This window comes from Hipposideros armiger, unplaced genomic scaffold (assembly GCF_001890085.2).
Source record: "Hipposideros armiger isolate ML-2016 unplaced genomic scaffold, ASM189008v1 scaffold_745, whole genome shotgun sequence".
Classification (NCBI taxonomy): domain Eukaryota; kingdom Metazoa; phylum Chordata; class Mammalia; order Chiroptera; family Hipposideridae; genus Hipposideros; species Hipposideros armiger.
This window is the reverse complement of record NW_017732095.1, coordinates 811817-839809: the sequence shown is the minus strand read 5'-3', so window position 1 is coordinate 839809 and position 27993 is coordinate 811817. Positions and strand designations below refer to the sequence as shown.

The window sequence follows — 27993 nt, the reverse complement described above, 5'->3', positions numbered from 1 at the left end:
AGCAGCAGCGACTGTGACGGCTGACCGTGGGAACGACCCTGGTGTCCATCCGCAGTGGAATGTGCACTCCTTGACAGGAACGAATGAGCCACAGTGACAGGTAAGAGACCACTTCCAAGTTGGAGGGATTGCTAAATGCAGACCAGCACTGGCACCCAAATGCTTTAGCATTGGATGAAATGCAGAAACCATCGGCTGGAAGCCCCAAAGACAGACAACTTGCGGAGTTAAGACTTGAGAGGAAAGGCCCCGGGCAGCTGAGCTGACCTTCTGCGAGGTCCTTACCAAAGCTAGGGTGTCACAGGCTCGTGCCCAGAGAGCTCCCGCTGGGGCCCCGAGGAAGCGCCCGAGCCTTGCAGAGCCAGCCAGCCTCCTCTGGGAAGCGTGCTGAGTCCCAGCACTGTGTGTAACAGGAGCAGGAAAACCCACACAGAAACCTCGGAAAAGCCCCGTGGGGTTCTCAGGTAGTCACACGAGACAGGAGCCATGACTGGGTACCCGGCCAGAGGAAAGGGACATACAGAATAACCAGGCACAGGGAGGTGCTGAGGCCAAGGGCGGGCTGAGCCGGCCTTGTCTGGACTGCAGTGATGGGCCACCATGCCAGCTGCCTGGAGGAGGGGGAGGGGAACTTCTCTTAAGGGAGATGATGTCATCTGGAGCCTCCACAATTTTTTATACTCAATATCCAACATGCAATTTTAAAAGTACTAGCACCCCAAAAGAAAGTACAGACAAGAGGAACTGGCCACAGCGAGCCGACACTGGGGCTGTGGATGGAGAGTTCAGTGACCGTGGGAACGTGTGCATCCCAGGCAACAGGGGCAAGGATGACAAAAGTGCAGGGGATGACGGGGTGCTCCCAGAGAGCCAGAACAGGAATTAGAAGAGGAAATGAAACTCCTACACCAAGAAGACACTGCCTAAAACTGAGAACTCATCAGGAGTTTCACAGAAGACTAGAAGTTTGGGAAGAAAGGGAAGTCTCCAGCCTGAAGTACGTACAAACGAGAACATCAGAGGCATGTGGGGCCTAGAAAGGTATAACACAGATGTTATCTGAGTCCCAGACGGAGAGGAGAGAGAAAATGGGGAAGAAGCAATACTCAGAGCTTAGCTTATGCCTGTAATTTTCCCCAAACGGATGAAAGACAGCATTCCACAGATTCAAGCAGCCTTGTGGACCCCAAGCAGGAAAATTCTAAAGGACATCACAGTTAGGTAGCTGCAAGCCAAAGAAAGACATTTTTAAAGGCAGTCAGAGGGAAAAAGACACATCCACATGAACAGAGCAGCCATGGTGGCATCTCTCCTGTGAGACGGTCCGATGCGCTGATGGCAGGTGAGTGAGCGCTGACAAATGAGATGAAACAAACTGTGGTCACACAGGCTCTGACCACACAGACAGGGAGCCTGCAGGCCCAAAGGAGAGTCATGGTGGGAATGCAGGCGGCAGGAGGGTACAGTGTGGCAAGGGGAGAAATCAAGAGCATGCCACCGACGTTAAAATCACCAGATGGGCACACATGAACACAGACGAAAAATGCAGAGAAAGGCAGCAGGCAGGCACGATAAAATGTGAAGGAAAGCGGCCCCCTGAGACCCAGCCGGAGACCCCACGGGCCGGACCAGAGCAGACATGCAGGGCCCTGCTCCTCACTGCGGGATGCAGCGTGCCCACAGCCCACACCTGAAAGCTGGAGTCAACAGGCGGAGGCTGTCAGCAAACCTCGCAGGTGGGCAGTGAGGTCCTTTCCGAAAGAATAACAGACCAACCTCTGTAACGAACACAGATGCAGAGGTCCTTACCAACAGCTGCAAATCTGATTAGTCTAGGAATGCAAGGACCGCTTAACATTTGGAAACTAATCAATGCAATTCATCAAATTAATGGGCAAGGGGAGAAACCCTATGATTATCTCTTTATTTTATTTTTTTTTAAGATTTTATTGGGGAACTGGGGGAGGGGAACAGAGTTGGGGAATCGGGGAAGGGGAAGAGACAAGTTGCTGTCCTTTTGTTCTTCAGTCTAGTTGTGGAGGACGTCGCTTCACTGGCCCATGTTGGTATTGTCATTGCGCTCTTCTCCAGTGAAGCAGTTGCTTGCTGGCCATTGGATGGCTGCTCATGGCGGCTCACAAAAGCACACGCCCACTGCCGGCCAGCCCCACTTCGCCGGGCAACTCACGGCAGCCCAGCTCCAGGTCGAGCTGTTGTTCACCATCTTAGCTGTAGAGGGTGCAGTGTCACTGGCCCTCATGTGGGATCCGAACTGGGGCCCTGCTGCTCAGAGCTGGCATCCCAAGCCAACTCCTAACCAACGCGCCACTCGGCCGGCCCAATGATTATCTTGATAGAGCAGAAAAAGCATTTGATAAAATGCAATGCCAATCCCTGGTGAAAATCTTTAGCCGACTTTTAGGAATACAAAGAGAACTTCCTTAAGCTGACACAAAGAATTTCTATCATAAAAACGAGTGAAAACAAACTTCGGTAAACATCCCAGTTCCTGACCTAAGATGGGGAGGTGAGAATGCCACCGCCGCACGTCATAGTGGGGGTTCCAGCCCGTGCAGCGAGGCCAGAAGAAGGAACAAAAGGTGCATGGTTTGGCGAGGCCAAGCTGACACTGTCATTGTTCACACAGGGCAGGACTCTGTTCACTGACTGTCCCAAAGATATATGGACAAATAATAAACAAGGAGGAATTAATAAGTTAATTTCACAAGATTACTAGATACAAAGTCACCATTTAAACAAGTCAATTGCACTTCTCTATACAAGCAACAAATGAGTAGAAAAAATTGTTAATGATTCCATTACAAAAAATATAAACAATGAATGATGCTCAAGACTTCTGTACTCAAAAGTAAGACATTACTGAGAGAAGTTAAAGGCAGCCTTAGGAAAGGGGGCTGTTCCAGCCATGAATCACTTCTCTTCAGATTGAACCCCAGATCCCATCTGTGCCAATCAACGGCCCAGCGAGAATGTTTCTGGAAGCTGACAAGCTGATTCTAAAGCTGACTTGGAACACAGAAAGAATCTTAAGGGGACAACCAGAGCCGCAGGACTTCCGGACACAATACGGAGATTCAAAAAGCCACAGTTACTCTGGGGTGTGGGCCACATAACAGTGACAAACAGAGACCAGCAACAAGGCCCAGGTCTATTTTTCACCTGGTACATGACCACGCAGTACTTCAGGGGAAGTCTGGCTCTCCAGGAAATGACAGTGGGTAACAGTACTCAGAAGGGAAGAAAATGACCCCAATGTCACACCACACACAAATTACACTGTAGGTGCATCACAACACCTAAAGGTGAGAAATACAACAAGCTTTTGATGAGAAGTTAGGAGTATCTTTGTGAACTTAGGTTTGGCAAAGACTTCCTAAACTGAGGACTAAAGCGCTGTAATAAAGGGGATGAATGGGCTACATTAGTTAGCACTTTTTTTATCTAAAGCCACAATTAAAAGTGCTCAAAGGCACTCCAGAGAGTGGAAGGAGGTACGTGCGGAACAAGTATCTGAAAAGACGGGTAAGAAGCATGTAAAGAAGAGAACAGGGCCAGCCAAGTGACGCGATGGTTAAGAGCTGGCTTGGGACGCCAGAGGGCCCCGGTTCGGATCCCACATATGAGGGCCAGTGACGCTGCGCCCTCTACAGCTAAGATGCTGAACCACAGCTCGACCTGGAGCTGGGCTGCCGTGAGTCACCGGCGACGGTGTAGGCTGCAGCCCCTGCTGCAGTGGGTTGCCATGGGCTACCGTGTGTAGCCAGCAGCCAGCGTGAGCGGCCAGCAGCCGCAGTGAGCGGCTGTCCAGAAGCCGGCGACTGATCTGCCTCACCCGGGAAGAGCACAATGATGGTGCCAACTTGGGCCAGTGAAGCAACGTCCTCCACAACTAGAATGAAGAACAAAACGACAGCAACTTATCTGTTCCCCTTCCCCCAATTCCCCAGCACTGTTCCCATCCCCTCAATTCCCCAATAAAAATCTTTAAAAAAACGAAGAAGAGAACATTAGCAGCTGAATGGAAACAGGAGCCGAAGGTTTGGACGGTTCCAAGACGGAATGTTCAGTAGCCACAGCACGTGAAAGCAGCATGAGTCCTGAGGGAAGTGCCGTCACACCCAGCATGACAGCACGGCACACTCGCCACAAAGGCTGAAAGGAAACAGATAGGCAACACCCAGTGTCAGCGAGGGTGTGGCGCTGGGCCAGATCCATGCCGGGAAACACAAACCATGGACAATGGGGACAGCGGTCGGTGGGGTGTCCGTGCCACGGACACCCCTTGGCCATTCCACAGCACTGTGCTCAGCAGCCCCAGTGTGGGACCCGCCTACATGTCCCCGCAGACACTCCCCAACACTGAGAACACAATGACAGCCCTAGAATGCCTGTCCCATACTCCCGTTTACGTCACACTGAGAGCCAGGTGAAGACACGGTGCTCAGTCAGCACGACAGCCTGCCTGTGCGTGGGAGGGCGTGAGTGCTGCAGGTGACACAGGGCCTGGGTACCTGGAGCTCGTCACAGCAGTGTATTCATGCTGCGAGAACGCACCAAGCTACATGCTTACGGCTTGTGTTACATAAAGATGCCCAAGACAAAAAACACACTGTATGATTCTGTTTGTACAAAGTTCAAAATTAGACCAAGCTGAACGCCACTGTTCAGAAATGCACCTGAAACCAGAGCAGTGGCTGGTCACCCTCAGCCAGTGAGTGGCCCTGTTGGGGAATGGTGTCTGGGTTGAGGGCCACTCTGTTTATTGGACAGCTGAGTGTCCAAGGAGCATGCTCTACGCTGTTCCAGCTGTCTGTCCAGGCTGATGGCACATGCAGTATTTTACAGCTAAACCAGCTCCCAACTGCATCCTGGTGACACTTGCCGTAGGTGAGGGTGTGGATGGCTTTCCCAGCGGTGTCCAGGGCGGTCAGGCAGGGTGCTCGGGGCTGCGTCGTGCCCCAACGCTGCAGAGCGGCAAGCAGTGACGGTGGCCAGGGTGTCCCCGTAGCCAGAGGCTCCCCTCTCAGCACTGCTGTCTGGCTTCCCTCAGGCTTTGGCCGGTTTGGATCTGGTTGCTGGACTATAAGCAAAATCGGGATTTTAAAATCAATACTGCAGCATTGTACACATATTCTGTTTTTAAGCATTCCTATTTTATAACTTTGTCTTTTGAACTACCAACTATAAAAAGGCGACAGTAATTTGTTTAGATTTTCCTATCGTTACGATAGTCACCAGCTGACCAAAGGACAAATGGGGATTCAGATTCAGTCGCGGGTGATGATAGATCCTGGTGACAAACCGTCACCTGCACAACAATGCCCAGTGCGGCGGACCTTCCCGGGCACAGCCGACCCTGACGACACCTGAGAAGCAGGTCCTGCTTACAAAGGATCAAAGTGAGGGGAGCTACCACTTCGGTTTGGGTACTAAGGACAACCATCACCATGGCGAACAACAAAAATAAAGTAAAATCTTGTATTTCCAGTGGATATGTAACCAAAATTTGCCCAAGTATAAGAAAAACTGACCTCAAAAGCATTCGTATGATTGAACTCTGAATTTGAAGAGTGTTATCTGATTATAAAGGGAAAACGATGCCCTGAGAGCCGTGTCTAATCCTCAAGTGTGGAGGGGACAGCCGGGGCTGGTCCCAGGGGAGGTGACAGGGCACAGAGGAGGTGTGAGGGACGGCGGCGGGTGTTTGCCCCGCTCGCATCTCGTGCTTCATTTCTGCTCCTTATCCACAGGCTTATACTTCTCTGCTTCTTGGTAATCTTAAAAGATGAAGCTATATTCTTTTCTTCTAAATATAGATCTCATTTATAAATAAGAGGCTAACATTCTGAGAAGGGGCCAAAACTATGCTGAAAAGATAATCCCTCAAAACCATGGGAATGGAAGTCTTTCGGACTTGAAGCTTAAACTAAAATGTGAGCGATATACATGGTGAGACCTCCAAAGCCTTCCTGCAAACTGCGAATGGAGCACCAGGAGCACAGAGCAGCAGCACCCATAACCATGGGCAACCAGCTTCCCACACGGTCAACTCAGCCGGCAGTGGCCCCGATGCCCCGTCACCGCCACATGGCAACCAGAGCTGCCAACAGGGACAGTGGCTTCTCCGTGCCTTGAGGTTGTAGCACCGGCCCCCGTGTGACGCCCACCCAGCCCCCCGTGAGCCCACCAGGCGCTCACCTCCCAGCACCTCCTCAGCATCGTCCAGGAAGAACTCCCTCAGCGGGGGGCGCTTCGGCCGCTTCAGGGTGTCCAGCAACTGCTGGATCTTGGAGGACACTCTGCTGTTCACAGGTACACCTGTCACGGGGAAGAGGGCGCTGAGGCTGTGCAGTCACTCCCCCACCTACGTGAACACATGGGACACGTGAGGCCAGCAGGCATTGGCCCCTCACCAGCCATTCTGGAATTAACTGGTCACCAAACATTTCCTGGGCACCTTCCAGGAGCTACACCTTGTTCTAATCCCTGGGTCAGGGATTAGACATGGTTTGACAACATGGTCTGAACTGCGCAAGTCCACTTATACACGATTTTAAGAATAAACACTGCACCGTTTCCATCTGAAATGGGAGTGTGCACGTAGAGGGCAGACTGTGTGCAGTGACCGACGCCCCTTTAGACGGAGACCTGAGCATTTCGGATTTCAGTATCCGTGGGGGTCCAGGAACCAATCCTCCATGGGTATCCAGAGACAACTAAGTTTTGGGGAGTCAGTTATACGCTGGTTTTTGGCTGTGTGGGAGTTGGCACCCCGACCCCTGTGGTGTTCAAGGGCCAGCTGTCCTTCCAGAGTCACGTCAAGACACCATCTGCCCTTTGCACGCTCCTCGGACCACAAGCGCACACTGCACTTCTCCAGAGGCCATAGAATGCGGTGTCTCCTGACTGAAGGGGGACAACACACAGGACCCACCTGCTGCTATTACACCAGCCAGGACACAGGCTGGCAACAACAGAAAACAAGCCCATTCTGCCCCCTGAATTTTCACTGTAATTCTTTTCATAAATGTGTGCTATTTATGTTAAGATATGAGCATATTACTGTTACAGTAATACCTTGGTTTGTGAGCATAATTCGTTCCAGAAACAAACTATTCGTATTGCAAGACATCACTCATTTACCACGTTAAAATGTATTAGAAATGTTTGCTCATCTTGCGGAACACTCGCAAACCAAGTCACTCACAATCCAAGGTTTTACTGTATTTTTAAATGAATAAATATTTTTTAAAATCTTTAGTTTTAATTTCTAATATGGCATATATGAAGAGACAATCCACATACACAAAAGCTCTCTGGTGTCCTCAATAATTACTAAGAAATGCTGTTCTAGGAGAAGTAACGTCAGTTAAAGCACAGATCATGAGTCTCCTTCAAATAGCTCACCACCTGCTGGATGAAAACAAGCAAAAATGTGAACCCCTGCAAATGCACAAGGACACCTGGGTGGTAATAAGTGCTCTGAGGATGATGGATGTGGACAGCCGGCCAAGAGCAACACCGGGAGCAGCGCCGTGCAGCAGGAGTAGGCAAGGCCTGACCCCAGATACCACCGTCCGGCTGCCAGGTGGCAACTGACACAGTAAGTTCTTCCTCCACACGGGAACCAGGGTAGATTCAAGAACTGATTTACTCATCACGTCCCTTTGGTCTCCTTTACCTGGAACATTTCTTTGTCCTTTACGACTGACATTTTGAAAGACTACAGACCTTTCTTTTTCTTGAGCAGAACATACCCCAAGTTGAGTTTCATAAGCTTGTCTCATGATTCAATTCAGGTGCTGCATTCCTGGCTGAAATGCTACCTGAATACCAGGTCCTGACCCATGAGGGGACGCTGATTTCATCACCCAAAGCGCGTCTGGCTTCTCTGTTACGTCCCCACTATTGTTTCCTGTGCACCTACTAAGCATTGTGTGTGGAGACACTTCAAGAGCACATCAGCACCCTAACCTCAGGGACTTTCTCCCCGCACTGAACAGCCGCGGACCATTCCTGCCAGACCCATTTTTACTGCAATGGTGGCAAAGTTATTTTCCAGCCTCAGCATTCCATTCACACGGAGCAGTCAACACTTGGCATCCTGTGTGTCTATCAAGTATCTGTCTGTCTGTCAGTCCGTCCATCATCCATCATTCACCCATCCATCCATCATCCATCATCCATCAACCATCAATCCACCCATCTATCATCCATCCACCCACCCACCTACCCACCCATCAGGAAGGACTGAGGGACGGCTCTTTTCCCAATGGTTAGAAATCATGACGGTTTTAACTATCTGATGCACAAACTGTCCCAAGTTAGCCGGCGAGACCCCTGCAAGTTCATCTGTAGTGTGCCCCATCATTTTTAGGCACTGCCTTACGTTCTGTCGTAAGATGGTTCAGTCCCTTTACGCTCCCCGGCCCTGTGCTGGGCTCATACATCTCCCCAAACAGCCGTGGCCCCCAGAGGGCAGAAAGCAGAGACCATGATGTGATCACCAGGTGCTCACTGCTACTGCCATGTCCTTGCTTCTTCCAACACACGGAGCTACAACAGTACACTGTGTACACACTCTGTGTTCCTGGGTACACATGCATACCTACATGGACAATACACACATGTGCACACACAGGCCACATTCGCATCCTAGGAGTCCAGGAGGCCACGCCAGCACCTCGACCCCAGTCTTGCCCACACGGTCCTCTGTTGCTTTTCCCAGTCATATCTAGATGTCCCTCTTTCAACAACATCAACACCTCTGCTCAACACTACCGTGTATGGAGTGATTTCCAATCTGCTCCACCCACAGCTTACGAAAACCTGCCCTCTCACAAGGGTCTGGGGATGGCTTGCTCTGCTTCCCATCAGCCTCGGCCAAGGCTGAGGCTGAACTGGCCAACATTGCGCCCGTAACCCACCTACGTTAGTTCTCCCCACACCACCCTTTGAGTGCGGCTATGGCATTTCTTGGAAATACAGTCATGTTTATTTCCCCTTGCTTTAAGTTTTAGGATGCTGTAACCTCTTCCCATCCTAAGTTTCGGATATGCAGAACATAAACAAACTGGCAAATATCAGAACTACAGCCATGCATCACTGAACGACGGGGTCCATTCTGAGAAACGTGTTGTCAGGGATTTTGTCATTGTGTGCACATCACAGAGTTCTCACACACAAACCAAAGGGCACCTAGGCCATTTTAACACACTGCAAGAGAGAAACCAGACAAGCTAAATAGGTAAAAAAAAATCATTCAACAAAAATCATGATAAAACTTTCAGGAAATTAGGGGAAAAAGGGAACTTCCTCAAACTGATGAAGAACATCTATGAAAAACCCACAGTTGACCTCACAATTAAAAAATGGAACAGTGGATGCTTTCTCCCAACAATTGGAAACAAGGCAAGTTATGTCCACTCTCAACACATCTAACTGCCACTCCTGGAAAGGTACTGCAGTAAAACCAGAAAAACATACGTTCCTACAGGTAAACGATTTGGAAAGAAAAGTACAACTGTATTCATAGACAATATGATCATGCATGCCTGTGGAAAAAATGTTAAGGAACCCACCAAAAAAGCTATCAGAGCTGATAAACAGTCAACATAAAAAAGCAACTGTATTTCTATACACAAGCAACAACTGGAAAAAAATTTAAATACCATTTACAACAGCATCAAAAAAATAACAGTTTGGAATAAGTTTAACAAAACATGTGCAAAACCTATGCTCTGAAAGCTATAAAATATGTTAAGATTTTTTTGTAAGTGCTAAAAATATAGAGAGATATCTGGTATTTTATCAAGCGAAGTATATAATACTGTTAAGATACCAATTCTCTCCCAGTTGATCTAAACTCAATGAAATACCAATCAAAGCCAGCAGGAATTGGGGTAAAAATTAACAAACTGATTTTAAAATACATATCACAATGCAAAGGAGCTGGAATAGCCAGAGTACATTTAAAAATGAAAGGCAGAGTTGAAGACAAACTACACGATTTCAAGATTTATTATAAAAACCACAATAATCATGACAAATACAGCCACGGGGCAGCACAGAGACCCAGTAGCAGACTCCTCTCAGGGACGGCCGACTGGTTCTCATGAAAGATGCCCAAGAAACTCAGTGGGGACACATGGTCTTTGTAATAAGTAAGGCTGGAACAGCTGGACATCCAAACAGCAAAATAATGATGATAATGATAATAACTTGACCCATTCCTTGCGCTCATGCTAAAATTAACTCAAATGGATCCTACGCCTAAATGTAAGACCTAAAACCATAAAATTCTAGGAAAAAAATCTTATGACCTTGAGTTAGGTAAATATATCTTAGATATGACACAAAAGTAGGATCCATAAAAGAAAAACTTGGTAAACTAAATATCATCAAAATTTTAAAATTATACTCTTTGAAAGGCACTGAAAACACAAAAGAGACTAAAAAAGAAAACACAAGCACAGAGAGAAAATATAATTTATAAACCTGATAAAGGACTTATATCCAGCATACATAAAAAACTCTCAAATCTTAATAAGAAAATAAACACATTAAAAAAATATGCAAAAGATTCTTCCGAAAAGACAAGCAGGTGGCCGGTTAGCACCTGAGAAGGCAGGCAGGTGCTCACCACCATCAGTCATCAGGGAGACGCACATGGAAACCAGGAGGCACCTCTATACACCTGCTGGGATGGTTACATTTTTAAAACGCAACAGCACCAACTGTGGGCGCAGAGGTGGAGGAACTGGAACCCCATTGCCAGCGGCGAGAACGAACGGGCACAACCACTGGGGAAGCGAGTCTGGCAGAGCCCCAAAGAGGTAAACACAAACCTACCACATGACCCAGCCACGCGACCCCTGGGTATTGACCCAGAGGAAATGAAGGCATGCGCCCACGCAGGGCCCTGCATACAATCCGGCTCTCTGTGACAGCCGCCACCTGGGGACAGCCAGCTGGGGACAGCTGCCCGTCCCTCCCAGGCAGAGGACCACGGCACGCGCAAGAGCGAAACCTCAAAGCAGCTCTGCCCGGGGCAGAGCCAGACACCAGCCAGTGAAGGCTGTCGGGTTCCACCGGTGTAGAATCTAGAAAAAGCGAACTCATCCAGCGTCAGGAGCTAAATCGGTGGAAGCCAGAGGGCGGGTGGGAGTCCTGATGGACGCAGGGCTGGCAGGGGCTGCGTGGCCCCAGCCTGACCACAGACAGGCGCTCTCGTGGCACACATGCACCCTAAAACTTACACATGGCACACAGAAGTATACGCAGTTGATTACATGTCAATTATACCCCAACTAAGAGATCAATTCTTTTTAAATACAAAGAATAATGAATCAAATAAAAACCTATCTAACCAATGGAAAACCTGCTTCCTATTGCCTCAGTGTTTTCCTTTTGCATCTGGACAAGGCATTAAAAGACTTCGACAGAATTTGACCTGCTGCTTAGGAGATAAAACACACGTTCAGTCCTCTCTCCGATGCACCCGGGAGTTTTCTGCAATTCAAATCTGGTACATCGGCAAGAAAACTTCACGAGTCTGGTAAAAGACACTGGAAACTGTTTCAAAAGGAGAAGGTATTACCCAGGACACTACGAAAATGGTGCCAACACCCTGTCCACACAGTGGGTATCATGCGTGCTGCTGGACCATCTCGTGGGCTGCTGACACGAGCCTGTGGGGACCATTGTGCCAGCAGGTGTGCCCAGCGGGTGTGCACTCATGTGGAGAAGGGCTCCGTTCGGCCACATTGTGTCCAGATAAGCGACTGGCCACACTCCTGGGTTTCCTACAGCATCGTAGAGCCGCAACTCATCTGCACACAGCTGACATCAGCAGGCTGTCTCCCGCCCACTCTCCTTGTCCCCACTGGCCACGCAGACATTCCCGCTTACTCCCGCACGTGGTGCTTTCTGCACTAGCGCTCACTGAGCACATGGGTCCGTGTCTGTGAGCTGGGTGACTGTGACTGATGCCTGGCTCGGGCTGGCTGCAGCCAGTGCACTAAAGGGGTGTCCGAGCACAGGGGATATCCCATGCCCTGCGGTGTCAAAAGGGTAATGGAGGCATGCTCACCGCCCGCCGTGTCCAGGAGGCTCCCGCCACTCCGAGGGGCACCTCTCACGGAGCCTGGCTGTGGGCGTTCGCAGAGCCGATGCTGCACGAGGCCAGTGGTGACATCAGGAGGGGCCGAGCGCAGGTCTGTGTTTGAGAAACAAACCCAAAACACAAGTGGCAGTTAATTCACAAGACTAACAGTAGCTGTTTCAACCCCACTCGGCTCAAGCTTCATTGGCTGAGCTCTAAGCGGGGTGTGTGTGTTCTAATATGTTTTTCTGGCTGACCAGGTGAGCAGGGCCCTGCGGAGTCCCAGCTCCCAGACACGCCGTGTAGACCGCGGTGTGTGTGCGGCTGCACTCATCTCAGAGGGCCTGAACCATAACCACCGCTCTTGGCACAGACAGGCGAGGGGAGCCGCCCTCCACAACGGCCGGGGGAGGTCTTACTCAGAATCTCCTGACAAGTAGAAACACATTTGACATCACTTGTTACGGGACCATTTTTTGTTATATTCTGAAAAAAATAACCAAGCTTCTTATAAACTGCCTTCCAGTACCCCAGAGACTATGCTGATGTCCCAAAGACACAGACCTTTGAGGCTTCAGAGGATAAACCTACAAAGATACAACTACCCTCCTGGTCTCACTATGAGGAGACTACAGCCAAGCGCTTAAGGCAGAGTGCCATCATGTCAAACTGAGAGGCAGGCTGGTCAGACACCGAAATGGTGACCGTTAGGACGTGCATTTGTGCTGAATCCCCACCGTGTGGAACACCCATCTGTGAGCTGCTACCACACCCTCGTCACCGGTGAGTGCCACTCGGGAAGGCCCATGGTGTCTGCACGACTACCAGAAGCTGTGTCCTCTATGACACTGAGGGCAGACACTCGGCCACCTGGAAGAGCGACATGTAATGGGCAGAATCTTCTAAAAAATGCCGCTGCTGTCCAGATGGCACGCTAATACTGAAATTTTAAAAATTCTGATCATTTATGTATCATTTCATAATCGAGGCAGAAAGCAAGCTAAAAATTTTTTTAAATATATAAAAAGATGAAATTATATGAAAGCAAAATACAAACTATTTACATAGCAAAGAACAGCATTTGGAAAAATCTAACTCTAACGACAGTTTTCACAACCCTTGAAAAACCTTAATGTTGATGAAATTAACATTTTAAAGTATGCCTATCATAGAATTCTTCCAGTTTAAGAAGAAAGCTCTGGGGTGTGCAGCCTGCTGAGACCCATGGGACACACACCATCTCAGGCACCGCCGCTCACGTTCTAAGGCTGCACCTAGCAGTGAGGAGGGATGGAGGCCCGCTGTGGGACCTCCGGCCAGTAGCGGCCAACCCGACTTCCTGTCCTCCCTCCACGTCTAAGAAACAGGTTTAGACAATCATGCACCATCCAAGGACCCTTTCTAAGGTACTCGTGCAAAAGTGTCTGTGGCCTTCGCGTGTCAGCTATGCTCGGCTAACTACCCCAGAATTTGTGTTTAAATGTGATGTCAGACAATGAAAGGGTTGCAATCTTTTCCTTTCCAAGGTTCATGTAATTGACAGGACTGGATAACTGGAGAAGATCACACATCTTTAAGATTCAGCTTTGGCTGACACCCTCTTCAGGTTGAGGGGGTTTCCCTGGGTGTGTGGAGTGAGAAAGGCCAGATGGCGCCTGAGCCCCAACCCCATCTCAGGACAGCCAGGCTCAGCGACAACTGATGGAACACGGCCATGTACACAGCTGGGCTCGGGGAACGACGATGGACCCACAGCCGTGCACATAGCTAACTGCAAAGTCAGAGGTGACAAGGAGGCTGCTGCCAGGGGACCACGAGGAACAGATGCGGTCACATCAAAGTGGGCGTCCATCCTGCACTGCCACTTGTGCAGCCTCACCCTCCAGAGACACCGTTTCCTTCTTGGGGTCCGGGGGGCGGGCCACACACCAAACCCCAGAAGCATCAAGAACTACTCTTGTTACCAAGCAGCCCTCTTCCAGATGAAATGAGAAGGCGGTTCCTGATGGGCGAAGGGGCCCCCGAACCGGAGGGACTGCGGCAGCGGGTACTGACCTAGGTGGGCATGGGTGGCGGGTGTCCCTCCCGCGTGAGACGAAGTGGAGGAGGCCGACGATGAGGTGGACGAGCCCTGGATTGCCTGCTCGGGCCAGGGCTCAGTGCCGGCTCGGCTTTGCAGCGCAGTGGGTGGGAGTCGCCCCAGTTGCCGTAAAGAGCCCTCATCCTCTGAGGCAGACGATGTGTCTGTGGTTAAAGTAACACGACAGGCATGATGCAGGGCGGTCCCAGAGGGAGCGGTCCCCACACTGGCACCGGCCCAGCCCACACTGCCCTGCCCTGTGCACCCACAACCTGCGCCCATACGCGGCCCGGGATCATCTCAAAGGTCGCCTCAACCCAGAGGGCCTGCACCAACCTCCGGAAAGGTCCAAGGGCCGCGCCCGGGAAACTGGTTCATGACCCTGCTTCCCCCAACTCTGTCTTGGGGCGCCCTACACTGGGAGTGAGGGCAGCCCAGCTGCTAGCCGGCCCCGGCATGTCCCTCGGCAGGGTCCCAAATATCACAGGGGACCCCGAGGGCTGAACCCACAGCGCCTCCCCCCACGGCAACACTGAGGGAAGGCCGAGCTCGCCCCTGAGTGATGTGGTGAACTCTTGAGGGGCAGGGATGAGCTGAGAGGGTCCCTCCCCAAGAAGCCGTTTTAGTCGGCAGAGCTCAGTGACCAGGCTCCATTGGTCAAGTGACTGCATTTCACTATAGGTTTCACAATGATTTCAAAGTTCTTTAAAAACTGGGTACCATCTATAGTTACTCTCAGTAGAAAAAATAATTTAACAGCCATGTAAGATTTTTTTCAACAGTATGAACTTTTTTTTTTTTTTTAAGCAAGGAAGCAACACCCAAAGCACTGACTTATCTTGTGAATCTGATGTGTTTGGTTCTTAGTCACCAGTTTCATGACTTAAGTGCCCAAGAGGAGGCCATTATGCCAACATGTGGGCGGTTTAGTGGGAAACGAGAAACCTCACCGCCTAAGAGAAGCTCCAGAAGGAAGTTCGCACTTTGATGATGAAGGTAACACAAGCCACAAAACCAGCCTGAAGAGCCCACCAGGTGGCCTCGTCCTCACCCAGTTAGGGCCTGGTAACTACACGGTAAGTAACACTAATCAGATGAGAACAATTCCGAAACCCTAATGCAGGGCACCCTGGCGGACATCCTGGCTGTCCTACCCGGCTCCTATCTGGTGGGCAGACACCCGGTGGGCGAACACCCAGCAGGCGGACACCCAGCAAGCGGAAACCGTGAAACTTAACGCGCCACGTCATGCCTGGTGGGCAGAACCCTGGCCGTCCTACCTGGAGGGGTGCAGGCTTCCGCAGACGAAGGCACGAGAACAGAGCGTCTCTTCGAGGGCAGCGGCACCTTCCTCTCTCTGTACTTGGCCAAAGCTGCTTGCACGGCTTCCGTGTGAACATCTGCAGGGACAGCAGCAGTGAGACGCCTCCTGGCATCACGTGTGGCGTGGCAATGTTAAGTTTCATGGTGCTCATTATTTTCATCGGGTGTAAAGGGAACACATGCTCAGCCTCTGCCTACACACTGGTCCCACATTTCTTTAAACACTTCTTTGTTTGTACATTTGACTTTGGAACCATGTAAATATTTTCGGCTATAGGTCAAAACTAAAAAGTGAAATCCCCCAAGCTGAAAATAAGATGAGCAAATGAACCTGAGTGTGTCTTGGTGTTGGGCATAAACTAATCCAGATGACCTTAAAACACTGTGGCTGGACTGCTTGGCCTGTTCTTCTAGAGAAACCTGCTGAGGACAACAGGCCATACATGAGAAGCTTCAGCTCTGTGCAGGCACCATTGGTGACGGTGAGGGCATGGTCACACTGCAGTGTGTGCAGGTCGAGTGGGACACAGCACGCGAAGGGTGGCACGACAGTCTTATTCTACTGTCCCTGGGAACCGAGACACTCGAGGAGACCCAATGGAGATGAAAGAAGTGAACACTCCACAGTCCTGAATCTCAGCAGAGCAGATCTATGAGCACAATGGTATGCTGTCTTTAAATATTATGTCTTACTTCTGTCCGTGGAAAATGTCTAGAAACAATGACCAGCCAATAGCATCAAGAATCCCTGGCACTCAGACTGTGGTCTAAAATGAACCCTCACTGAGGGCCCCTCAGAAACGGCGGACGTGGGGCGGGGGCAGAAAGCGCACAGCCGAGCCTGCAGCGTCTCATCGCTAGAGCGACAAGGACAGGACCCAACAGCTCCCACAGCTGTGCACCCGATGTGAAGATGTCCCAGTGGTAAGGAGGGGACAGTGTGACTATCAATCAGGGCGAACGCTGGAATGCACTGAATACCAAAACGACACTGAAACACAAGATGAAAGAAGGACTGAAGGAACAGAGGTTTAAAATTAATGGGTTGCCATGGGAGGAAGCCAGACCACACCGGTTCTTCGGAGAGGAGTAAATAAATGGAAAGAACGGAGTCTGTCCGGGCTCTCCTGTACCACGCAGACCATGAGTGGGGCTTCTTGCACAGAAGCGTCCCAGCCTTTGGATGGAGCGTGATAGGATCAGTTTCGCTGGAACATTCTGCAACTTTAATGAATTAATGGATAAAAGAACTGAGAATCACTGGCTGCCAACATTCCCAGGAAGAAAGATGGAAGAACACAACGGCATCTCTGAAGAAATCCTATGAACCACTGGAAACCCTAACCTGACCCTCACGGAGGCTGGGGAGCTGAGGACCAGCACAGAGGAGCCGGCAGACGCAGCACAGGCTCTGCCAGACTGGAGGGAAGGGGTCCAGGGTAAGAAAAACTGGTGACACACAGCAACCGCTTGTGAGGTATAGATCTTTCTGGGTCCTGTGTCCAAATAAACTTTTTAAAAAGCCATATGAACATTAAGATATCTGATATTAAAGAACTATTGCTAATTATTTTGTGACACTGGTACTACCTTTCAGCTAGATACATCTATTTTCAGATACCGAGACCAAGAATATCATGACACCTAAATGAAGTAACAGGATCACTGAGATTTGCTTCAGAGTCACAAGGGAAGGAGGGGGCAGGGTTGTAGACGAACGGATCCAAGCCTGAGCACTGGGGAGCTGGCCAGGGGGCTCAGGGGTGATCACACACTGCTACCTCCACTTCTATATATGTAAAACTTTTCTCCAACAAGATGTTTTAAAACATTTTAAAACCTTACAATGAAATGGCTTATAGGGTGCTAATCGAGAAAGATGAAAACATCACACCTAGAATTATTAAAATAAAACCCACAAACATCAAAGGCTACAAGACAGTTCTGAAAGCATCCAGAGAGAAAGAGTAAATTATCTCCGAGGATCAAGAAACAAACCGACATTACTCAACAGTAATCTCCAGGTGCAAGAAGGCAACATAGTATCAAAGAAAAAGGTGGTGAACCTAAAATTTTATATCCAGTCAGATTACCATTTAAACACCAGGGACTAATAAAATACTCCCATACATACTACTGAAAACACTCATGGAAGGTGTTCGGGAGAGAGGCACATCCAGGGGCCTCTGAAACAAATGCAGCAGTGGCTGGGCACACACTCTGAGCTATCTGGCTATATTAGAATAAACAAAAGCGTTAATACAGGTAAAACAACCCTGGACTGAAAATCTAGACAACATCAACACAATAAAGGTATAAACCAACAGATCCAAGGAGCTCAACAAAGCACAAGAAACAAAGAAAGCTGTAGCAAGGCACGTCATAACCAAACCATTCAAAACCAGTGACAAAGAGAAACTCCTTCCAAGTGACAGAGGAAGAAAGACACAGTGCACACATGGAAACAATCAGGAACAAAGCTGGGGGACTAGTGATTTCAATGATCATTACTAAGCCACGATCGTTGAGGGTGCATGTTGCCATATAGATAGACGAGACATCTACAGAGCAGGACAGAGTCCAGAAATGGCTCCGTGCGTGCGTGGCTGCTTTTTGCTTTTTCCGACAAAGCTGCAGAGACAGGGTATGCTTCACAAACTGATGTCCACACGCAGAAAGTGCACTTTGACCTGTGCCTTGAGCTTATACTAAAAGATGATCACAGACCTAAAGGTAAAACCTTAAAACTATAAAGCTTCCAAGCTTCCAGAAGAAAACGCAGGTGAGACTCTGTGACCTTGGGTTAAGCAAAGATTTCTTAGACACAAGAACAAAAAGGACTATCGATAAAAAAATTCCTGAGTTGGACTTCATTAAAATGAAAAACTCCTGCTCTTCAAAAGCCACTTCAAGAGAACGCAGAGACAAGACAAAGCCTGGGAGAAAATATTAGCACACCACATTTACAATAAAGGTCTTGTATTCAGAAACTAAAGAATGAGAACTAGAATCAAGTTCATCAGCTGTATGGAAGTGGATGGTGGGGAGGGCGGGGCAGGCAGTACGGGAGACGGGAGGTGAGGGGACTCGGGGGTCCCGTCGCGGACACAGTGCATGCTGCGCACTCGTCCACAGGGCTGACGGAGATGGTGCACCGTGAGATGCCGAGGGCAGCTGTCTCAGGATTCAGAGTCTGGGTGAGTTTTACTTCTGTCCTTGAACTTGGCATACTTTATATTACATATACTGTTCATATCACCAGAACAAAAACTATTACTGCTGTGACAGTTTTTTTAAATGGTTAAGTTGGTAAAAAGTTATCCGATCAAAAATTTCACACTCCCTTGTTGATATAACATTTAAAATCTTAATGTTCTTTTTAGATATTCTTAAAACAAATTGGCCATTGCTTCATCTCTGTTGAAAGTTTTTCTTTATAAAAAAAAGCTATCAAAAGAGCTTAAATATAAAGGAAATATACAATCACACAATGGAGAAGATGTTAAACAGGTGGAAGAGCGTGCTCAAAAGTTACTGATATGTAATCTATGCTTGAAAACATGCATTTTTCAATGTGTGTTCTGATAATTCAAATAAGACGTCAGAGACAAATTTAAAAACTCATAAAAGCACTGACAAAGCAGCAGAAACCTAATTAGAGGGAAATCTCCAAAATTAGAAACAGAAAACAACACTGAACAGCACAGTAATGCAGCTGCCCCACAACGTACAGAATCTGTGAACAGCAGCCCCAAAGCCCTAACAGGGCAATGGACAAAGCGTCTGAACACATCGTGCTGATGGGACGTTTTGTGAGTATCCCCTAAGAGGACAGCTCTGACTCCACAGGCTCCCTAACACACACTGTGCTGTGTGAAGGCTGAACTTTTTCTTAAAAACATTGATGTAGTAAATTACCATTCCAGTGAAAATAATTTCTTCAGCAGACATTTCGAGGAAGGAAAAAAGAACTGAAGACTCGGAGTCCGAGCGGAGGGCTGCGCTGCGGTCCCTACCTGACCGGAAGCGCTCGTCCCGGGAGTTGGCGGGGCGCAGCCTCTGCTGCCTGGGCACTGCGGCCACACTCTGCAAGGGCCCCGGGGTCCGAGGCTCTGCTGGGAGGGGCGGGTCCACTCCTGAAACACATTTTATAGCAACACCTGTGTAAACCATTTGCTTTTCCAATTATGGAAAACCCATTTTAAACAGCGCACACTGTACCGAAAACCATGATGTGAGCACATGAGCCCTGTGCGGACCCTTGCAGCCCAGAACACCCCAGAATTTGGAGGTCCAGGAGGACGTGAAATTTCACCTCCAGCTCTCTCCCCACAATGCCGTCTGCAAGGTGACATCACATGCCCATCCCCAAGCCCTGGGCACCACACGTGAGGCCGCCAGGCAGACCCTCTAGGGGAGGCCGTTTGGCAGTGTTTTTCTTCAGAGTCTGAAATGCCCTGAGTCGCCTTTCCTGGCACTGCCCGTGTTGTCAGCACACTCAGTGAGAAACAGTCCATTAAGCAATCGTGAGGGTGTCCACAGGCAGTGGACAGGCGGAGAGAGGAGAGACAGGCACAGTGAGAGTGGTGGCAGTGGAGCAGGGCTCGGTGGCCACACCCGACACGTGACAGCTGTCCACACTCTGAGGTCAGGCCCCCAGCTCTCATGTCACAGCCCCGACCACACAGGCCCTCAGGACACAGGGTGGTGAGTGAACGAATGGGGTACAGCGTCCAGGCTCATAGAACAATCCTCGGGGCTGTCTGAGTCCCCATCTGTAACAATGAGACTGGCATGAAGTAAAGTCTTCAGCTGTGCTTCAGCAAAATCATCAAAGCGTCTCTGCCCGTCCCCCCCTCCAGCCTTCATCACTCCAAAAGAGGCATCTAGCGCTGCCTTGGACCTTGCTGGTCAGCAACTGCCCAACGGACAGTGTGGCAGGAGTGACGCTGTGTGACTTCGAGGCCAGTCATGAAAGGGGACACAGCTCCCACCTGGCTCTGTGACAGCACACTGAGAGGACAGAGGGAGACAGAGGCAGCGAGGAGCTGTCTCCCAGCATGGACACCACAGCCGTGGCTGAGGCCCCCAGGACGGTGGTGCTGGCTCCATGGATGCGGCGGGGCAGCCCGAGCCTGGCCGAATGGCAGATGCCAGAGCAGAACAGGCGCTGTCACTGTGGTTTTCGGCACCAGGTTCTGGGTCAGGTATGTGGCGCCAGAGAACGGGAAGCCCCTCCAGACATCAATGTGTGCTCCTCAGAATCTCAGCACCCAGGGCACACGTTTACACACACACACACACACACACATGCACACGCACCCAGATAGCCACACCGAGCTGCACTGCGCTTGGCCACAGCACTCGTGACTGGGTACACACTTGAACTCAGCGTGGGTGGGGTGCACAGAGCCTTACGTGCTGTGCTATGAATAGGCGTGCTGCCCCCATGCACTCGTGTGTGGACGCCCTGATACGTTCCAAGTAGGCAGCCCGGTTCTCTGAGAAAGCCTCACTTATTCAACAAAGATATAAAACCCAATGTGAAGTTACTGGATAAAACAGTAGGTATATTTTTAATTTTAACAGATAGCAAGAGATAACTTTTCAAAAGAGTTACAGCCATTCGCACTCCCACAAGCAACGTATGAAAGTGCCACTTCCCCACATCCTGTCAGCACTGGATGTTCTAGAAAGTTTTAGAACTTTGCCAATCTGACAGGAGAAAAATGGTTCACTTCAATTTGCATTTCCATATCTACTAGTGGGCTGAACATAATTTAATGCTGATTGCCCATCCGTAGCTCCTGTTCTTTGAATTTCTATTCCTTTTCCCCAGCTCAGAGCCCCCCACGAGCCCTGGACCGCTGGGGACACCACCCTGCACTGTGCCTGCCTCCAGCTTGGGTTGGGTGTCCAGAATGTTTTCTTTCCAGGGAACTGGTCACACCTGCTTTTCTTTTCCTTTCTAACCTCCAGGCCCCCAATATTGTAAGCCCCACTCAAAGGTTACTCAAGCACCCTCCTGAATTTTACCTCAGAATCACAAACACAGTTAGAGTAGTAGTCCTTCTGACGTCCGTGTTCACGGGTGGAGAAGAGGAGGACCCAGCTCTGCTGCCCGCCCCGGAGTTCTCCTGAGGCACCTAGACCTCCCTCTCCCCAGAAGGGGGGCCTTCCAGCCACGCACCAGACCATCCTGCTGTGCCTACAAAGTGCACCCAGGTTCAGCTCTTTATCACTAGTTCTCTTTTTCAAAAAAGTGTGGGCTACTCTCAGAACTCTTCTCCTTCCAATGGGTTATTATTTCCAATCGCAGGTTGGGGAAAACCAGCCCCTGGAATTCAAACTGGACTATACTTCATGGTCACGTGTTAATGTAGAAACTGCCAGTTTTATAATATAAAGTTTTTCTATTTAGGGAAGTGGGGTTTCTTCTATTTTATGGTCTTGGTTTTTTTCTTTCATATAGATTTTATGATCCTAATACAGGTTCTGTGGCTTTCTTGCTAAATATATGGCTAAGCAATTGACAGTTTATTGCCACTTTGAGGTGTGATCAAATAATACAGTGAATGTTTAAACAAAAAATTTATTATAGTAAAAGACACATTGCCATAAATCCCACTCAAAATACCCCCCTTCGCTTCAAACACACTTATCCCATTGTTTTTACCATTTTCTGAAGCAGTTCTGGAAGTCCTCTTCTGTGAGTGTCTTTAGTTGCGCTGTCATGGCTGCCTCGATGTCCTGAATTGATTCAAATTATTTACGTTTCCTAGTCATTTTGACTTTGGGGAAGAGCCAGAAGTTGCACAGTGCCAGATCCAGTGAACAAGGTGGATGAGGACACATCGTAATGTTTTTATTTAACAGAAATTGGCATACCTTTCCGTTGTGATCAAACAATATGGTGAATGCTGCTGCCGAGTGCCATCCAAGGGAAAGGCAGGATCTTCAGTACAGGAAGCAGCGCTCTGAACCTTAGTAACTGTGTGACAAGTTTCAACTTGTTCGGTGTAGTCAGTCGGGTGTGAGCTATGGTTGAGAGAAGTTGTGTTTTAAACTTTGCCATAAATCATCCTCCATCATGACAATGCTCTGTGTCACAAATTCCTCCTGGTACGGCAATTTCTGTCAAATAAAAACATTATGGTGTGTCCTCATCCACCTTATTCACCAGATCTGGCTCTTCCCCAAAGTCAAAATGATTCAGGACATCGAAGCAGCCACAACTAAAGAGCGCAACTAAAGACCCTCACGAAAGAGGACTTCCAGAGCTGCTTCAGAAAGTGGCAAGAATGATGGATAAGTGTGTTCGAAGCGAGGAGGCGTACTCTGAGGGGGATTAGTGGCAATACTTTTTTTTTTATTTAAACATTCACTGTCATTTTTTATCACACCTCATATAAAGGTGAGTTTTTTCATTAACAGGAATACTGCGAGAGGAAGGCTACAGGGTCTTGCATATTTGTCTTATCATAAACCAAAAACTCTTACCAATTCTAAGTTAGGTAAGAGGTCACATGGGTATTCAGAGCACAAAATCATGCTATCTAAGTGAAGGTGACTACCCTTTGTCTTCTACTGTCCACCCTGCTTTGTTTTCCCACTGCGCTGCACTGGCAGTGGCTGCAGATAAGGCGGCCTAAGAGTGGGCAGGGAGCCCTGCCATCTCACCGTGCCTGAGGCGGAAACGCTGTCATGTGTGACCAGTTAGTGTGACGGCTGCGGTCCACAGTTGCAAACGGGCTGTCAGGCATCTCCATCGTGCCTTTCAATTCCAATTGTGTTCAGCACATTTCTGCTTTATTTGGATGAGTGAATGTCAGTGTCTGAAGATTACCTCCCCACTATTCCTTCTGTTGCTGACTGAAAAGTGTATCATACCCACATGGCAGCACAAGGCATGTGCTCCATTAAGGACCAAATACAGAAAACAATCAACCGAACGACTCCAGGGCCTCAGGAGCCCCTGGGACGCTCACTGACTGCAGTGAAAACATTTCCTTGTCTCTCCCAGCAGCTAGTGAAGGTCCCCAAATAAGCCGTTGGGCGTGTTCTTCACTTACACTGGTGACCCCCTTTCCCTCCCCACTGTGTCTATGGGACTCAGTCTCGGGGTGCACGTAGGTCTCTCGCTCTCCGCTAGGTGAATTCTGCTGACAGTGTCGCATTCCCGGCAGGACACAGTGCATGCTGGAGAGCACGGTGAAACTTCAGAGTTTCTCGGGACATGCATGGAGCGGGGGCAGAGCTGCTGGTCACCGCTGACCTCTTCGCCTTCACCAGGTCACACCAGCTGTCCACTCACTGTCAGAATCCTCTCCAACAGCCCACCGCACGGTATGGCTTTAACCTGCATTTCTCTGATCACTGCTGAGGCTGGGCACCTTCCGTTTGCTTGTTGGCCACTAGGGTTTCTGCTTATGAAACGCTTATCTGGGTCTTCAGCCCATTTTTCTACTGGGCTTGTTTGATTTCTAATCACATTGGGGACTTTCTGGCTATCTGAGTTTACAATGAATCAAAATGAAATGAACAATTCAGTCCCTCACTACTAGCCATGTGCCAAGTGCTCAGACGCTCTGGGGCCAGTGGTCAGTGCGCTGGGCCTGCAGCTGTGAGGTGTCCATGACCGCAGGTGGCTCTGCCTGCACTTGTGTTACACCCTCCCCTCCCACTCTGGGGCTTGCCTTCAATCTTTTCCTGGTGAGTCCTGACAAAATGCAATCCTCAATTTGAACACAGTCTGATTTAACGATCTTTTCCTTTATGGTTGCTGCTTCCTGGTGCCTCTGGTGACTGAGGCAGTCCTTCCTATCTCAGGACGGTGACAATTTTTCTGTAAGATCTCCTAAAGCTGCTATAGCTTTGGCCTTTCCCCACTGGGCATAACACACCTGGAAGGGGGCCTCCTGTGCCCCATGCCGCGCATCTTCCACATGGATAAGGAGCCGGGCCAGCATGTGACCTGCGCTGCTGCTCCGCCGTGAGACCGGTCCCTGCAGCATGCGCTTGGTGTCTGGGCCCCATGCCCTGCCCTGCCTATCAGCTGTCTGCCCTTGTGCCCCGTCACACTCTGACTGACGAGAGCCTGGCATTAATTCTTCCTGTCCTAGAGGGCAAATGCTCCGACTCATGCTTCTTCTTTGGGCCTAGTTTGAATCCCTTGTTCCCTTAAACGCGTATATAAATTTTAGAATTACCTTGTTAAATTCCACACACACACTCAATCTGTTGCAATGATGAATGTGTTGACTCTACAGATCTCAGGCAAGAAGAACTGACATCTTTACAATATTCGTTGTGAACCTAAGTAAGGATGTTCCTTCCTATAATCCTAAAAACATTCGTGTTCTACATTCATTAAAATAAAATAAATCCTATTTGGGAATGAGATCTGTACCAAACCAGACTGTAAATTATAATCTATGCCTCTGGATTTTATTTAATATTATACATACTATCTTAATAAAACAGGAAACACAGCAATGTTAAACTCTAAAGCCAATTTTTAATCAAGTCTCATTTAATCTGTTACAAAACAATCAGATGTGTCAACCTTACCGTGAGTGAGTGGGATGTAGCGTGCAAGCAGCTTTGCCCTTTTCTTTTCATATCCTTTTTGAGTGATGTCACCTAAGACAACAATGGAAAAAGAGAAATATAACTCTTCTAAAGCACTAACATTTTTTAATTAAAAGTTAACTCACAATGGAAAGACTGCAACCACTAATGTCCTTCAACTCAACTGGATAAACACATGATGACATACCCCCAGAATGGAGCAGTAAAAGGAACCAACTAATGCTGAGTGGAACACTCTGGACAGACCTACACACATATTGCTAAGCGACGAAGAGGCAGCATACTGAGTCCTTCATTTATATGACTTTCTGGAAAAGATAAAACTATGGGGACAGAGAGTGGTTGCCAGGGGACAGGAGTGAGGGAAAGTGACTCCAAAGGCGGACGGGGGGTTTTGGGCAGCGATGAAGCTGTTGTTTTGATTGTGGTGTTAGTCCCACGGCCATATGTTTGTCAAAAACTTAGAGAACTGCACACCAGAAAGGGTGGGTTTTACTCTATGTAAATAACGTTCAACTTCTAAAAACCGTGATCAGCACCCCAGGTGCTTGTCAGAAATGCAGAGTACGAGGCCATGTCCAGACTGAATCTGCAGTCTCCCCAGACTCCCTAGTGACACTGACACAGGCTCCTGGGGTGGAGGCCCTGGGCGAGGGGCCCACAGGAAACAAGCCCTCGGGGGCCACGGGGGCCCCTGGTGAGGACGCAGAAGGACTGCTGTTCTCATACATGACACGGGACAGCCCAGAGGTGAGAAACCATCCAGGAACGAGACGGGAAACGTGTCCTCACAGAAACAGCTTGAGAGCAGGCGCCACGTGCTTTCCCAGGCAGCACCTGGGCGTTTGCACTGTCTGTCACGTTCTGAGGGCTTTATTTAGACCAGAAATGTGTGTTACCGTTTCCACTAGTAGCTTGTTCTTTGGTGAACTGTCTTCAGTGGAAAGAAAGCTTCTTATGTTCTGCAAGCCCTCCTCTCAGCCCTGGGCTCTGCACTCCCCACCTCGCCCAGCAAAGTCCTCGCGTACTGAGGGCTTCACCTAACACTTCCTTTATTTATTTAATTTTTTTTAATTTTTTTTTCCCCCAAACACTTCCTTTAGATGAACTCTGACTGCAGGGTTTGCTGTCACGAGACCCACAGCTCTGCAGCCTGACACTAGGTGAAGCCTCACCGAAGGCCTCTGGCCGGACAGCACAGTGGGATCAGGGACGCCTGAGGTCAGGGAAGCACCGGGTCCTGCCCTCAGCAGGCAGGGACTCTGGGCCCCCAAGGCTGCCTCAGTGCCCCCACAGCATCCCTCAGTCAGGCAGCCCCGCAGAGCTTGTCTCGCTGAAGCCCGTCAGTCTTCCCCTCATTTGGCCTCCAAGCCACCTTCCCAACACGGCATTGAGCGCAAGGCTTCCACTCACACAGAGCAAAGCAGAACTTCCAAACAGAACCCAGACACCAGACTAGTCATGCCCCGCACGCATAGCGACGTTTCGGTCGCCAGAAGACCCGCGGATGACGCAGTCCCCCACGATTTCAATGGAGCTAATGATCCCCGTCGCCTAGGGGGTCGTCACGTTGCAGTGCAACACATCACTCATTTGACGTGGTGACGCTGGTGTACACAAGCCCGTTTCCCGTCGAATAAAAGGATAGCACACACAATTTCCTGCAGTCCATAACACTCCACGATAAACAACTATGTTACTGGTTTATGCATTTACTACACTTTTTATCATGAACAGTGGACTACTCTTTCTACGATTACAAAAACTGTGCTGAAAACAGCACTTCGTGCATCTCATGTTCGCCGCCTCTCTTAATTGCATCATTTCCTCCTGTGCTCGATTTAATCTCGTGTTGTTCTGTACAGTGATGTGCTGTACAAGCCAGCAGCCCAGGTGTGTGGTTGGCTGCACCATGCGGTGTAGTCAGTGCCTCTGTGACCTAAAGACACAGTTCTCAGAAGGTACCCCTTCCTTAAGAGGCACATGACTGTAACAAGCTAACAGAAAAGGGACTTAAACCCAGTTTTCTGACCCCAAGTTCAGTAAACACTAAAGAGACAAAGAGCAGAGCCAAACTCCCCAGTCCACCGCACAGAACTGGAGTAACCCTGACCTGACAGCCCCAGGGAGTCTCAGAGATTGTGGAGAGCTCCCCGCTGGCGGGGCACCCAGGCACTTGGGGGGCTCTGGCCAGATGCCTGGACCCATCCTCAGAACTAGTGCCCCAGTGGTCTGTTCTCACTGGCCCTCCAGGCAGGGGTACGCTGCATAGCTCAGGTCGACCTCCCCACCACAAAGCAAGCTCAGGATTACAAACTGCAAATCCCAAATACAGCTGGCCTCCCACTCTCCCCCCACCCCCATCCACGGGATCCACATCCGCAGACTCAGCCAAAACAGACTGAAAATATTCAGAAAAGCAGAAGCCACGTTGTTGCTGACGTGTGCTGTGTAGTCAGGCCTACTGCGTTATGTCTGTGCTGAACAGGTACAGACTTTTCTCGAGGGACGATTAATAGCACCAAGTCCTGAAGTCAGGAACAGTTTCTAAAAAACCTACTCCTGAACACACTTGACAACACCATAAGGTCACAGGAACATTATATGTAATAGCAAATAATGGGAGATACCCTTGTTCGTCAAAAAAAGGAAGTAAAGGGCCGGCCGAGTGGCGCGATGGTTAAGAACTGGCTTGGGACGCCAGAGGGCCCCGGTACGGATCCCACATATGAGGGCCAGTGACACTGCCCTCCACAGCTAAGATGCTGAACAACAGCTCAACCTGGAGCTGGGCTGCCCTGAGTCGACGGCGACAGCATAGGCTGCAGCCCCTGTGGCAGTGGGTTGCCATGGGCTACCGTATGTAGCCAGCAGC

At 49.4% G+C, this 27993-nt stretch overlaps 1 protein-coding gene across 1 annotated transcript in view; it reads right to left on the bottom strand.

The window, feature by feature from the left end:
- The window catches only part of DIP2A (DIP2 acetate--CoA ligase A), an 89044-nt gene that overhangs the window by 43399 nt on the left and 17652 nt on the right, over positions 1-27993 (bottom strand). Inside the window, exons 3-9 of the mRNA XM_019628029.1 lie at positions 25098-25213; positions 19544-19663; positions 15485-15604; positions 14180-14368; positions 12113-12238; positions 6220-6339; positions 4904-5101 (exon numbers count right to left, since the gene is read on the bottom strand). Of these exons, the coding sequence (XP_019483574.1) occupies positions 4904-5101; positions 6220-6339; positions 12113-12238; positions 14180-14368; positions 15485-15604; positions 19544-19663; positions 25098-25213 (989 nt within the window). The remainder of the gene's footprint in view (positions 1-4903; positions 5102-6219; positions 6340-12112; positions 12239-14179; positions 14369-15484; positions 15605-19543; positions 19664-25097; positions 25214-27993) is intronic.